We start from the raw sequence: 16,180 nt of genomic DNA, 5'->3' as shown, positions 1-16,180 counted from the left end.
ACTAACATAGGATATCTAACTTCTTTCCAATTAAGACCAATTAATTACACGAGAGATAGAAATAATGCTTTCCAGATAAAGACAAGCAGTTAGGAATGATAATGTGACTATAGAAGGGTAAATGTCTACAATTAAACAAGTAAAAGTCAATTAGGCAACAAGAATAACCAAAAAGGGCAGATAAATTCCAAGTAAGTCATGTAGAGGTGAAACTAATAACAGGGAACTCAATCGTATCAAGAACAACTTCATATTCGGTGATTACAAGGATCTAAGAACCTAAAAGGGGCAATTTTCCACAAATAAATCCGAGCACGCACTCGTCACCTTGCGTACAAGGAATACAATCAACAAAGAAGACTCAAATCCTAAGGGGAAGTCCCCCACACAAGGTTAGGCAAGATACTTACCTCAAACCAGCTCCAAATTAAACTTGAAACCACACTTTTGCCACGAGTATCTGACTCCAAATGGCTCAAATCTATTCATTTCAATTACATCTCGTAAATAACATCTCAAGCAACTGATTCTACTATTTAATTTAAAGCTAAGACGCAAATTTAGGTAAAATAACCAAAACTCCCCTCGGGCCAACGTGGTCAAAACCCGAGGTTCGAACCACAATCCGGTTACCCATTCCTCCACGAACCCAAATATATGATTTGTTTTGAAATCGGACCTCAAATTGAGGTCCAAATCCCCAATTTTAGAAAAACCTAGGTTCTACCCCAAACCCCCAATTTGAACCACGAAATTCCTTGATTTTAAGTGGAAAACATGTTAAATGATGTAAATGATTGAAAGAACTAAGTAAAAATCGACTTACAAGTGATTTGGAGAAGTTTTGTCCTTGAAAAATCGCCTATGGGGTTTGGGTCTTGAAAAAATGGTAAAAAATGGTGAAAATTCGACTAAGCATGAAATTTGCTGGGCCTCAGATATGGGAATTGCGAACTGGGGTTCGCAATTGCGAACCCCGACCATTTGTGGGAATTGCGAAGCTGGGTTCGCATTTGCGAACCCTTAACAATTTGCCAGACCTCGCATTTGCGAAGGTGAAGTCGCATTTGCGACCACCCCTACTTTCGCATTTGCGACTACAGGGATCGCATTTGCGATCATAGCCAAAATCCCACAGTTCGCAATTGCGATGCAAAACTCGCATTTGCGAGCTCGCTATTGCGAGACGATCTTCGCAATTGCGAAGACCACAGAGCTCAGCATACCAGATTTTTTTAAGTTCAAAATGCAATCCGACACCTATCCAAAACTCACCCGAGTCCTCGAGGCTCCAAACCAAATATGCACACAACCACAAAAACAACTTACGGACTTATCCGTGCGATCAAATTGCCAAAATAACATCATATACATCGAATCAAGCCTCAAAGCTCATGTTTTCTTCCAAATTTTCATAGAACATCAAATTCCCATTTTAAGTCCGAAACACGTCAAACGACGTCCGTTTTCAACCAAACTTTATAGAAGGCGCTTAAACCATATTTAAGACTTGTACCGGGCGCCGGAACCAAAATACGGGCCCGATACCATAGTCTTCTAATCAAATTTAATTTCCAATTTTCTTAATTTATTTCCAAAAAATAATTTCACACAAAAATTCATTTCTCGGACTTGGGACCTCGGAATTCGATTCCGGGCATACGCCCAAGTCCCATATTTTCCTACAGACCCTCTGGGACCGTCAAATTACGGGTCCGGGTCCGGGTCCGTTTACCCAAAATGTTGACCGAAGTCAAATTTATTCAATTTAATATCAAAATTTAGCATTTTTCTCACAGAATTCGTTTTTAAGCTTTTCGGCTACACGCCCGGACTGCGCATGCAAATCGAGGTAATCTTAGATGAGGTTTTCAAGGCCTCGGAAGCACAGAATGGGAAAGAAACAAGTGATGACCCCTTTGGGTCGTCACACTTATTAGCTACAGTGAGACATAGAGGATAGCGACTGCGAGTTCAGGTGTTGCTGCTTCACTTCTTTCTGGAGGTCGAACTGCTCATTTCCGATTTAAAATACCTATTGATGTTGATGGAAATTTTAGTTGCAGTATTAGTAAACAAAGTTCACTGGCATCATTGATTCGAGATGTGAAACTAATAGTATGGGACGAAATTTCAATAGCGAAAAAGGAAATGATTGAAGCACTAGATTTGCTCCTTAGAGATTTAATGGAAACAACAATGCTGTTCGGCGGAAAGGTTGTTGTATTCAATGGCGATTTTAGACAAACTCTTCCCGTTGTGCGTGCTGGACAAAGGAAAGATTTTGCTCGTGAAAGCTTACTATGTTCTGAAATTTGGCATCGACTTGAAAAATTATAATTGTCCGAAAATATGCGTGCGAAAACAGACCCAACTTTTTGTGAATATTTAATGAGAATTGATAATGGAAAAGAAAGAAAAATGATAAAAGCAAAATAGAAATTCCGCGTTCTCTGATCATACCTTTCACTACTGAAAAAGATTCCTTGAATAATCTATTTAAAGTTACTTATCTTGATTTATATTTAACTCATTCAAATATTTCCTTTTTTACTTCTCGTGCAATTCTAACTACAAAGAACGACTTCGTTGATGAAATAAATGATATGCTAATTGCTCAATTCCCAACTGATGAAAAAGTCTATTTAGCTAATGATGAAACAATTGATCCAAAAGATCAAAGTGAATATGAAGATTTTTTGCACACTTTAAATCCTCCTGGTTTACCTCCTAATAGATTGTGTTTAAAGAAAAATTGTGCCATTATATTATGAAGAAATTTGAATCCCTGCGAAGGTTTGTGCAATGGGACACGATTAATATGTAATGATTTTCAATCTCATGTTATTAGTGCTACAATATCCAGTGGTGATTTTAAAAATACACATGTATTCATTCCGCGAATACCACTATTAACATCAGAAGATGAAAAACTACCCCTTCAATTTAAAAGAACACAGTTTCCAATACAGTTATGTTTCGCCATGACTATAAATAAAGCTCAAGGCCAAATATTAGATTTTGTTGGCATTTATTTGCGAGAATCTGTATTTTCTCATGGCCAGTTGTACGTTGCTTTATCGAGAGCTAAAGGCTCTAACTGTGTCAAGGTATTAATTAGACCAGCTACTGCTGACGATGATGATGATCACTCCACATTTAATGTAGTCTATGGTGAAATTATCGAAAAAGCTTCTTCTTTAACTTAGACCATCATTCCTAACAGTAAGTTTGACGTACAATTTGTTCATTTTCTGTATTCTTCCATTTTGTATTATAGTCATTCTGGCAATGTTGAATATGTTCATTATGATATTATGATGTGTTATACTTGCAGATTACATCTAGATGGCACAAAAGTTCAACATCAATGCGATTACTCCAAACTCGGAAGAATGGACCTGCAAGATTCAAGTAGTTGATAAAGGCAGACCTAGAGACAGCAAAGAGAAAATGAAAAAGTATCAACTGATGGTTTTGTAAGACGAAGAGGTGTTCTTTAGAGGATTCATAACTCTGTAAATAGTAAATAAATTAATATTATCCTAATTGTGTCTTATTTTGTTACAGGAAGATCAAGTCGAATGCATTATATTCAATGCTGAGATAATGCACTTTGAAGATCTGCTTCGCCCTTTCCATACTTACTTGGTGTCAATTGCACAAGTCAAAGAATCAAACTATATGTATGTAAATCCACTTAACAAATTTACATGAATAATTGATAGGAGCACCATTGTTGAGCCAATAGAAACTGTTAATCCTCCAAAAGATCCACTACCGCCGTCAACGCGCCTAAATCTTACACCATTTGGCAACTTTGAATATCAACCCGTGGGATCTGAATTCGGTAATTGAATATTTAACTATTTATGTTGTTTGTTCACCTAAAATTTATATTTATTATTATTATTATTGTTATTATTATTATTATTGTTATTGTTATTATTACGATTATTGTTTATAATAATTTTATTATCTATTAACTTATTCATCGTTCTTTTTAAACGCAAGATGTTCTTTCCATTGTGCTCAACGCCAGCCCCTCAACCTATGCCTCAAATGGGAAGAGAATTCAAGATTTTATTATCATGGATGATCAGTAAGTATACATAAACTTGTTTTATTTGGTCCAAGTAGAAACTGATGATTCAAGTATGATGTGGTGTCTGACTTTTTGTATGTTGTCTAGCAATAGCACACAATAAATGAAGCCGAGATCCAAGTTGAGGTTGTACCCTTTAAAAGGCTGGCTTGCACGCTTCAATTTACCTTTGGTTTTGCTACAATTATGATCTTTCAAAGCATACCTAGCTCCACTACACATTACTGGAATTATTATGGTTTAACTTTTTACTGCTAATAATATTTGATCATTCTTTTGTCACAACCCAAAATCTACTAAGGGTCGTGATGGTGCCGGACACCGCTGTCAGGCAAGCCAACCAAATTACTTAATTAAATTCTCGTTTTAAATATTTCTGAAATCTCTTCTTTTATACGCTTAAACTATACATAGTAAATTCCACTGAATAAGAAAGGAAACATTTAACAACTTTTAAAATTCTGAATAAACCCATAGACATCCCCAGAACCCGGTGTCACAAGTGTGTGAGCTATTTCTAAGAAACCATACAATACAACATCCGTCCGGAATACAAATTAGACAGAAAGTAAATACAATACACCGAAAGAGACTATACTAGCTGCGGGTCGCCTCGAGGAAATACAGCTCGCTTAGTCTCCGGGTCGCCCATGCTGTTACGCCCAATAGGCCAGTAGAAATACCTGTACCTGTGCAGCAAAATGCACAGCAAGTGTAGCATGAGTACGAAAACAACGTGTACTCAGTAAGTATCCCGCCTAATCTCGAAGAAGTAGAGACGAGATGACAACTTCGACACTTATTAATGGTCAAATAATAATATTATCAAGCAATGTCTCACAAATTTATTAAGGACAGCAGTAGATTCAAATGAATTACTAAACAGGTAAAAGTTCCTTTTTAATTAAAAGTCTCTGGATTTATAATCCATTAATTAACAATTATCTCAAGTCGGGGAGAGCAGATGGCAATATCAATAAATATCAAGGGAAGCAATACAAGCATGCGCAACTCATGCCGAGGTCGTATGGCCCGATCCAACATAAATGTAAATTGTGCACTGCCGAGGGTCGAGCGGCACGAACCATAGATGCATCTATTACCCCGTTCGCGAATCATACATGCGACGCGGTCAAATTTAAATAAGCAATCACCCTGCTCGCGTACTATACATGCGACGCAGGTACACATAGAAATACATGCTCAAACAGCAAATTAAGAGTTTATCGGGGAACATTTATCCAAATAAAATCCAATCCTCTTTTAATGATTTAAGAAAATTAAGTTTAATCCTCTTTGAAATTTATTTACCAATTCGATAGGATTTAAGAAATTCTATTGTCAATAAGATCATAGATATTCCAAGTATAGCATGCTTTTAGGTCCTAGACTACCCGGACTTACACATATTAGTAGCTACGCACGCACTTTCGTCACCTCGTGCGTACGTTGCCCCCACAAATAGGAGCACATAACCAATTAATTCACCTATGGGGACAATTCCCTCTTACAAGGTTAGAAAGGAGACTCACCTTGCTCCGAAGATCTATAACCGGCATTCCCCGCCCTTCCGAAGACTCGAATCGATACTAAAAGCTCCAAAGCTAGCCAATAATTATGCAAATCCATTAATATATGCTCAATTACTCATTACAATCCAATTTATAACAATTCCTAACCCCGATCGAAAAGTTGGCAAAAACGCCCTCGGGCCCACGTACCCGGATTCCGAAATTTTTCGAAGAACAAGTTTACCCATAACTCCACGAACTCAAATATATAATTTATTCTCAATTTCATACCCAACATCGTGGTCAAATTCCAAGAATATCAATTTTCTATGTTTTCCTCAAACCCTCAAATTTCTACCGATTTACATGCTAAAATCCATACATACTCGATATATTTAACTCAAGAGGGATGGGATTAGCTTACCTTATCGTTGATGATGAAAATCCCCTCTTGAAAACCCTCCAAGAATCGCCGAAGCCAAGAAAATATGAGAGAAAATGGCCAAATCCCGATTGTTAAAACACTCTCTTCCTCCAGCACTTTCCGCACCTGCGGTCACTTGACCGTGTCTGCGATTTCGCAGGTGCGAGGCAAATTTCTGCTTCTGCGGTCCGGGCTCCCCAGTCCATTTTCGCTTATGCGCCCTCTTTTTCGCAGATGCGGTCCCGCATCTGCGGCAAAACGACCGCATCTGCGGTCCCAGCTCTCTTCCGCCAAATTCCGCATCAGCGACCATTGGGCCGCTTCTGCGGCTCCGCACCTGTGGCCCTAGTCTCACAGGTGCAATTACACCAGCAACCAGCAACTTTAGCTTTTCTTCAACTCCGAATTCAATCCGTTAACCACCCGGAGTCCACCCGAGGCCCCCGGGACCCCAACCAATCATACCAACCAGTCCCAAAATACATTATGGACAATCGACCTCCAATCCAAGCTTTATGAACCTTAGAATTTCAAACTTCTACTTTCGATGTTTAAACTTATCGAATCACGTCCGATTGACTTCAAATTTTGCACACAAGTCATATTCAACATTACGGAACTACTCCAACTTTCGGAATCGGATTCCGACCCCGATATCAAAAATTCCACCTCCGGTCAAACTTCTCAAAAACCTTCAAATTTCTATCCTTAGCCAAATGGCTCCAAAATGCTCCCCGGACATCCGAATTCATTTCTGATCGCGCTCCCAACTCCATAATCACCATACGGAGCTACTCGCAGACTCGGAATCCCAAACGGATATCAATAACACTGAAATGCATTCAACCCAAACTTATGAAATTTCCTCCAAAATGCTAACTTCCACAATAGACGCCAAAACGCTCCCGGGTCATCCAAAACCCGATCCGGGCATACGCCCAAGTCCAAAATAATTATACGAAGCTACTGGAACCTTCAGATCCCTATTCCGAGGTTGCTTACCCTGAGATCCCATCCTAGTCAATTTTCTCAACTTAAAGCTTCCGAAATGAGAATTTCCTCTCCAAGTCAACTCTGAATTTCCCAAAATTTAATTCCGACCACGAGTACAAGTCATAATGCCTGAATTGAAGCTTCTCATGGTCTCGAACTGCTGAACGGCGCGCTAGGGCTCAAAACGACCGGTCGGGTCGTTACATCCTCTCCCACTTAAACATACGTTCGTCCTCGAACGTGCTAGGAACTGTGCTGGGGTTGTCTGGAATCACCGTTTAATACCTCATGCACCTACCCGTGCTACCACAACTCAGTTGGGCACATCAGCTCGATCAAATATAAGTATAACCTCTTTCATTTAGGCAAATAAGCCTTGGAGCCCAGTTTCAACATTCGAAATTCTCTGCCAGGCCTGCTTCCAACATATGAACACCGCATCAATCACCACACGCTGTACCAGAACATGACTGCACACCCTTGCTGAATTCACACCATGCACCCCATCATTTACAAGACCATAATAACACTCTCAGATCATAATAGTCGACATTTCCCGAATCTGATGCTCACAATGCACCCTATGACATATATAAGTCATGTTCCAACTCTCGCAATACCGTCACGACGGAAGGGATGTGTAGAAATTCATAACCAACTGTCGAATCAACGATTCATTGGGTCTATACTCCTGTCAAGAACCATCGCCTCTTTCTGAACCAAATAATGGTCTTTGCTCCTTAATATACTTCATATATTCAGATTGCACTGATCCTAAGTCCAATGATCTCGTCTCACCCAGTACGAACTGCTCAGGCAATAAGCCACCCCTGACATGGCCAAAATCCACTAAGGGTCGTGATGGCGCCGGACACCGCTATCATGCAAGCCAACAAAATTACTTAATTAAATTCTCGTTTTAAATATTTCTGAAATCTCTTCTTTTATACGCTTAAACTATACATAGTAAATTCCACTGAATAAGAAATGAAACATTTAACAACTTTTAAAATTCTGAATAAACCCACAGACATCCCCAGAACCCGGTGTCACAAGTGCATGAGCTATTTCTAAGAAACCATACAATACAACATCCGTCCAAAATACAAATTGGACAGAAAGAAAATACAATACACTGAAAGAGACTATACTAGCTGCGGGTCGCCTCGAGGAAATACAGCTCGCTTAGTCTCCGGGTCGCACATGCTGCTACGCCCAATAGGCCAGTATAAATACTTGTACCTGTGCAGCAAAATGCACAGCAAGTGTAGCATGAGTACGAAAACAACGTGTACTCAGTAAGTATCCCGCCTAATCTCGAATAAGTAGAGACAAGATGGCAACTTCGACACTTACTAATGATCAAATAATAATATTATCAAGCGATGACTCACGAATTTATTAAGGACAGCAGTAGATTCAAATGAATTACTAAATAGGTAAAAGTTCCTTTTTAATTAAAAGTCTCCGGATTTATAATCCATTAATTAACAATTATCTCAAGTCGGGGAGAGCAGATGGCAATATCAATAAACATCAAGTCAAGCAATACAAGCATGCGCAACTCATGCCGAGGTCGTATGGCCCGATCCAACATAAATGTAAATTGTGCACTACAGAGGGTCGAGCGGCACGAACCATAGATGCATCTATTACCCCGCTCGCGAATCATACATGCGACGTGGTCAAATTTAAATAAGCAATCACCCTGCTCGCGTACCATACATGCGATGCAGGTACACATAGAAATACATGCTCAAACAGCAAATTAAGAGTTTATCGGGGAACATTTATCCAAATAAAAGCCAATCCTCTTTTAATGATTTGAGAAAATGAAGTTTAATCCTCTTAGAAATTCATTTACCAATTCGATAGGACTTAAGAAATTCAATTGTCAATAAGATCACAGATATTCCAAGTATAGCATACTTTTGGGTCCTAGACTACTCGGACTTACACATATTAGTAGCTACGCACGGACTCTCGTCACCTCGTGCGTACGTAGCCCCCACAAATAGGAGCACATAACCAATTAATTCACCTATGGGGACAATTCCCTCATACAAGGTTAGAAAGAAGACTCACCTTGCTCTGAAGATCCATAACCGGCATTCCCCATCCTTCCGAAGACTAGAATCGATGCTAAATGCTCCAAAGCTAGACAATAATTATGCAAATCCATTAATATATGCTCAATTACTCATTACAATCCAATTTATAACAATTCCTAACCCCGATCGAAAAGTTGGCAAAAACGCCTTCGGGCCCACGTGCCCGGATTCTGAAATTTTTTGAAGAACAAGTTTACCCATAACTCCACGAACTCAAATATATAATTTATTCTCAATTTCATACCCAAAGTCGTGGTCAAATTCCAAGAATATCAATTTTCTAGGTTTTTCTCAAACCCCCAAATTTCTACCAATTTACATGCTAAAATTCATACATACTCGATATATTTAACTCAAGAGGGATGGGATTAGCATACCTTATCGTTGATGATGAAAATCCCCTCTTGAAAACCCTCCAAGAATCGCCCATGCCAAGAAAATATGAGAGAAAATGGCCAAATCCCGATTTTTAAAACACTCTCTGCCTCCAGCACTTTCCGCACCTGCGGTCACTTGACCGCTTCTGCAGTTCCGCAGGTGCGAGGCACATTGCCACTTCTGCGGTCCGGGCTCCCCAGTCCATTTTCGCTTCTGCGCCCTCTCTTCCGCAGATGCGGTCCCACATCTGCAAAACGACTGCATCTGCGATCCCAGCTCTCTTCCGCCAAATTCCGCATCTGCGACCATTGGGCCGCTTCTGCGGCTCCGCACCTGCGGCCCTAGTCTAGCAGGTGCGGTTACACCAGCAACCAGCAACTTCAACTCTTCTTCAAACTCCGGATTCAATCCGTTAACCACCCGGAGTCCACCTGAGGCCCCCGGGACCCCAACCAATCATACCAACCAGTCCAAAACACATTACGGACTTGGTCGAGGCCTCAAATCATATCAAACAACGCTAAAACCAAGAATTGACCTCCAATCCAAGCTTTATGAACTTTAGAATTTCAAACTTCTACTTTCGATGTTTAAACCTATCGAATCACGTCCGATTGACTTCAAATTTTGCACACAAGTCATATTCGACATTATGGACCTACTCCAACTTTCAGAATCGGATTCCGCCCCGATATCAAAAATTCCACCTCCGATCAAACTTCTCAAAAACCTTCAAATTTCTATCCTTAGCCAAATGGCTCCAAAATGCTCCCCGGACATCTGAGTTCACTTCCGATCGCGCTCCCAACTCCAAAATCACCATACGGAGCTACTCCCAGACTCGAAATCCCAAACAGACATCAATAACACAAACTTATGAAATTTCCTCCAAAATGCTAACTTCCACAATAGGCGCCAAAATGCTCCCAGGTCATCCAAAACCCGATCCGGGCATACGCCCAAGTCCAAAATCATTATACGAACCTACTGGAACCTTCAGATCCCGATTTCGAGGCCGCTTACTCTGAGATCCCATCCTAGTCAATTTTCTCAACTTAAAGCTTTCGAAATGAGAATTCCCTCTCCAAATCAACTCCAAATTTCCCGAAATTTAATTCCGACCACGCGTACAAGTCATAATGCCTGAATTGAAGCTGCTCATGGCCTCGAACTGCTGAACGGCGCGCTAGGGCTCAAAACAACCGGTCGGGTCGTTACATCTTTAATATATTCTCAACAACGCAAAATTCTTATCTTATTGTTTCTCTTGCTATAAGAATCTAAGTGAAATTAGGACTAATATCATATTGTGCTTTTGATTTTGTAAGTTTTAATTTCGCTCGGCTTTTTAGCAACTAATTTATGCTTTTTTAGAATTAACTTCAAACTTTCAATTTATTTCATTATTTGTAACCATAATTTTTTGGATAACTGCATGGAGTGACGATGTGTGGTGACTAAAGGTACACACCAATCCAAGAGTCTAAAAAGCATTTCACTGCCCTTTAAAAATTTAAAAATCTTTAATTGTTATTCAATAAAGTTAGAAGTAATGATCCAAAAAAATAAATTTTAGTTATGGCAAGACAACAAATTAGGAAAAAGCTATTAAAAGCTAACTTAAAAATATGTTTCGTTATTTATTGTTATATGTGCCAAAGAATTAGATTGTTTCTAAGAGTTACACAAAGAAAAACATAATGCCTTCAAATGTAGAAATATAGCATAATTAAATTTGTAGTTTCTTATTTTTCTCTTTAACAATGACTTCCTATTTATCTGTAGTTGTTCTTTAATAAAGGTGGTTTCTCAAAAATTATGATTATACTTAATTTCTTTTACCTACTATTGACTCATCCAGGTTTTCTAAGAAATTTGATTTTTTTGATGTCATGTTTAGCTGTTGGATTTTAAATCAAATTATATTTCAAAAATATGTTGTTTTCATTCAGTACTTTGAAATAAGATTGGCTAGAATATTCATGTGATTAGAAAACTGAATAAATAAGAGCGACGTTGTCTCCTGTCTCCTCTAATTCTATATGTTTCCGAACGAATAGATAACCTATCTCAAATTGTAGCCAACATAATCTCGCTCTTATTTGGAATTTGAAATATAGTAGTTCTTGCACAAATTGCATAAGATGGATGAATATTATGTAGCTTTTAATTAAAAAAAATTAGAGTTGATAAATGAAGTTATTTAAAGAATAAGGTATATTGTACTATAAAACTATATTGCAAGGAAACATGATCTTGTGTTATATAGAGGCATAACCTTGTGTAGTTGTATATACAAGTAGTTTCACTTTCTTGCTATAAAAATAGTATCCTTTGATGTCTATACCTTCAATCAACTTGCTTTAAGTTTGGCAGGAAACAAACCTTTGAATGGCTTTGAAGAAGATCTAATAAGTAGGTTATAGAAATTCTATTCAAAGCGTTCATCCGTGTAACGACCCGACTGGTCGTTTCTCTTTTTAGAACCCTGTTCCCCTAAATAAGACTTCCCGTGCTTGCTTTAACTAATTTACGACCTGCGGGGATGGTTGGTTCGAGATTTGGAAGAGTTTGGGTTGAAATAGGCACACTTGATTCCCTAAGGTTTCTTAAAAAGGCTACGTTTTACTTTGGTCGACATTTTCAATAAACGGACTCGGACTGGCATTTTGACGGCCCCGGAGGGTCTGTAGGAAAATATGGTATCTGGGATGTATACAGCTTTGACTACGGCACCAGTTCTTGTGTTGCCTTCCGGTTCAGGGATGTATACGGTATATTGTGACGCTTCACGCATTGGTTTGGGTAGTGCATTGATGCAGGAGGGGCGAGTTATTGCATATGGTTCGCACCAGTTGAAGATTCATGAGAAGAATTATCCTGTGCACGATCTAGAGTTGGCGGCGATTGTCGCGCCCCCTTTTTTCCTCCTCGCAGAGGAAGTCCAGGATTTGACATGTCATGGGGGAACCGACTCCATTCCTTTTTGGTATTTGGTATTTGAAGAGTCGTCACCTAACGGATTACGGGTGCGTTAGGGCACCTAGAGCGATTAACTCTTAGACTAGTTTGCATTACCAGAGATTTAGGGTAAGGGCTCGAAATAACCTTGAGGGGAAGTTGTTAGGCACCCCTCGCGGCCCACAACGGCGGATCCCGGCCGAACTTAACTCATGAATTAGTCAAACAAATAGTTTTTAAACACATAATTGCAAATAAGAGCAGGTTAGATATTGTATGACTCAGATAATAGACAAAGATTTGGAACAAGTTGCATACATATAAAACAAGGTTTTAAACAGAAGGGATTGGGAAAGAGGGTCCTAGGTTGGTTAGCCTACAGGATTACCCCACACAATGTCCGGTAAACACTCATCAATGAGGGGCTACACGTGACATTAGCGCGTAGTCATCATATCTCATATCTACCCATCCCACCCCCTTAGTGGTGATTAAAGCGGGTGTTGGTTAACGATCTATATTGCATGCTGTTACCCGTCCCTTCTTAATGGTCCTGGAGGAAATTTAGGACCTCTACCTATATGCAGTTCTAGACAGAACCATAAGGTTTAAAGGAGAAAATACTAAGGCGACAGGCAAGAACAAATAGAACCTTAGCACATAAGGCAGAAAAGAAGCAATTAGGGGCACAAGTTACCTCCACAAACAACGCACATAAGCAGCATGACTCAAACACAAATAAGGGCCGTATTGTTAAACGATATCCTAAGACATGGAGTCTAAGTGAATAACAAGACATAGAAGATAGGCAGATTGTTTTATAAACTCAGAAGTAATAGCCCTATCAGTTTGCCTACTGATTTTAAGCCTGTTAAATCATAACAACCTTAAATAGAAGAAACAGTTTCAGAGTTGCAGGATTTGAAAACGCCTTATACGCTTGCTTGCACGCTGAATAGTGGTGTCCTAAGAGCATGATAGCTACGTTTGATATAGTAAAACAGTGGGCAGATTTTAAAACAGACTCTTGAGTTCCTATAGGCATGTTTTCTAATAGTAAATTAGAACAGTACTCGAAAGAATTCATTTCAGAGAAAACAAATCACTAATTAGACCAGTTTCGAAGTAAACTAATCATGAACTGGATTGACTTATTTAAACTAAATTGATTTTAAATCTGTATGCAGAATTTCTGATGATGTTCCTTATGATATCTAGTTGTTGATAAACTTATAGGCATGATCTCTAGCGGAAATAAATGTAAACAACCATTAGAACAGAAACTTGAACTTGATTACATGCTTAAGCATGATATCTATTTGTGAAGTTGATTGTAAAACCTATAGGCATGATGTCTAGCATAATGAGGCAAACACAGCAAATATATAAAGTTCTATAGGCATGGTTTCTAACATAGTAGGGAGACGTAGCAAAAATGAGATCCTATAGGCATGGTTTCTACCCATATTCACAAATATGTAACTACCCACACCTTTTACTAATCACCCCAATATTCGTTTACAAATTATTACAAACCAGATGAATGAATTACATAGATAAAGAAAAAGAAGAAGTTACACTATAGGGAGCCTGAAGCAGGCCCAAGTGATTTCTCCAAACCTCCAATAGCCTCAGATGCCAATTTCAAAGACAATATCATTGTCTGGGTGCGTCAGAGTTCCCTAAGGATCTCAAGGATCCCGGGCAGTGCTCACACCTAGACTTTGTAACCAAATTGAGTAAGTGCTATGTGGAAGGGCCAGCCTCAGTGTGCTAGAGTTCAAAGAGTTCTCAAAAGGATCCCAAGGCAGTACACACACTGGAGGGGGCAGAACCTAGGGACTAGGAATAGAGTGAGAGTGCTTGATATAGTTTGAAAGGGTTTCAGTAGGAAAAACAATGTAAAAAAGAGACTTAGTTGAAATAACTTTGTAAGAAAGAGAGTTGTTGGGAAAACAGCTTTTTGAAGAAAAAAAACAAGGTGTAATTAAACAAACAACAGGTTAGTCAAACAAGTTCAGGAATACTCAAATAACAGTCTTTCATACAGGGGAATGGGAATTGGGGACACATAGAGCACATAGTATTAGGAACATAGCAGTTCTTAAGGGGTTTAAGGGATTTAAGGGATAACTATTGGTACCAATACAGTAAGAGTTTCAGCAATAACCATAGAATCAGCCTTTCAAAGTGACAGATCAGCTTGCACATCAAAACTGGATAACAAGTAGACAAGTATTTAAAGTAAGGTAGAGTCATGTTGAGACAAACTACTAGGGGAGGGGGTAGAACAAGTTCTGAAAAGCCCTAAGAAGGTTAGACTAGCATGCTAGATGAAGCAGTAATGTAAACATGTCAATTGCATGTTGAAACAACAGAACCATAGATAGAAACAAACCAGAAACATGATAAACTGAAGTAGTAAAAGAAACATATTGGTTTTGAGACTTGAATTCAAATCAGAACATACCAGTAGAGTGATGGTAAACACAAAGTGAGGAATAGGAAAGCACAATAGTTAGCCATAGCTTGCAGCCGGCTAACTCAGAATGATAGCAAGTAACCCAAGAGGGAGCAGAAAAGTTTCGAGTGTGAGAGAACATTTTTCTTAACCAATGTGTTCGTGTGTTGTGTCAATGAAAGAGCAGGGTATTTATTGTTTTAAAACAGGCAGAAAAATAAGGCAAGAATCAAAGTTCAGCAATAATTATGGAACCATGTACTAATTAGAATCAAATCAATGCAAGTACTCCCTTACTTAAGGGGCAATTAACCAACGGTAATGGGCAGAAAATATTTAACGAAAGAAATCAAGTAAGGCATAAGGTATAAAATAGACAATTAGGGGTAAATATACAAGGGTTTAATTAAGAAAACAGTTAGTGAAGAATCGGTAAATAACACGGTTAACCCAAATAAGGTAAGAAAAACTAAATAAGGTTGCAGAATATGAAAATAATCCAGAATCAGCATATAGCAAATCAGTGAATCAAGGATTCGAAATAATATTGAATTAAGGAGAATAACATAGGTTCCCATGAATAAACAAATAAGCCAAGAGAATCGAAGGTCTAAAGGAAAGTTTTCAAATCAAGCCAAGAAACAGGGAACTCAAAATCAATAAAAGAGAGAATCATGAGTCAATGTTTAGCATATAAATAGAGTAAGATAAGAATAACCAGACATAACAAGCAAATAGGCAAGTCTTGAACAGTCAAGATGAACAGAAACACATAGAATTGATGTAAGCTAGGCTAAGAAACTTAGTAGAAATATATTCGAGGCGAGATAGTCACAGAAACTCAAATGAGAACCGGCCAGTCACAAAAATCAAACGGAGAAACCTAGAAAATTAGGGCTTTCAACATAGACGAGTTAAAGATGTAGTAAAATCATAGAATCAGTCAAAACATGCAAGAAATAGAAGTTTAAACACAAAGAATCAGTTAAACAAGGTTTTAAAAAGAAGTTCCGAAACCCTACTTTTAGAAGAAGGTGAAAAACACTAAAAATCAACGATTTTTGCAAAGAATCTCAAGGACGGTGCAAAATATGAAAGAAACAAACTCAAATCGTCCTAAATCTGTACATATCTAGGAGGCACAGAAAAGAAGTTAGGGTTTCAAAAGAAACCCATATAGAGATGAAGGAACCTGTCTAGAATCCCAAGGATCGTAACACATATAGCATGATTTTG

The 16,180-nt window shown here is 38.6% G+C and overlaps 1 protein-coding gene across 1 annotated transcript; it reads left to right on the top strand.

Annotated features, from left to right (window-relative positions):
- Window positions 1-1,978: 1,978 nt before the first annotated feature.
- Window positions 1,979-2,340, top strand: LOC109238395 (the record flags this gene model as incomplete). The annotated part of the gene is made up of 1 exon (XM_019404844.1): window positions 1,979-2,340. A coding segment is annotated over one exon (362 nt), but the record flags the coding sequence as incomplete, so codon positions are not given.
- Between the last annotated feature and the right edge of the window lie 13,840 nt (window positions 2,341-16,180).

This window comes from Nicotiana attenuata, unplaced genomic scaffold (assembly GCF_001879085.1).
Source record: "Nicotiana attenuata strain UT unplaced genomic scaffold, NIATTr2, whole genome shotgun sequence".
NCBI classification, from domain to species: Eukaryota; Viridiplantae; Streptophyta; class Magnoliopsida; order Solanales; family Solanaceae; genus Nicotiana; species Nicotiana attenuata.
Note: the sequence above shows the minus strand (reverse complement) of the source record. Positions and strands in the feature narration are given on the sequence as shown.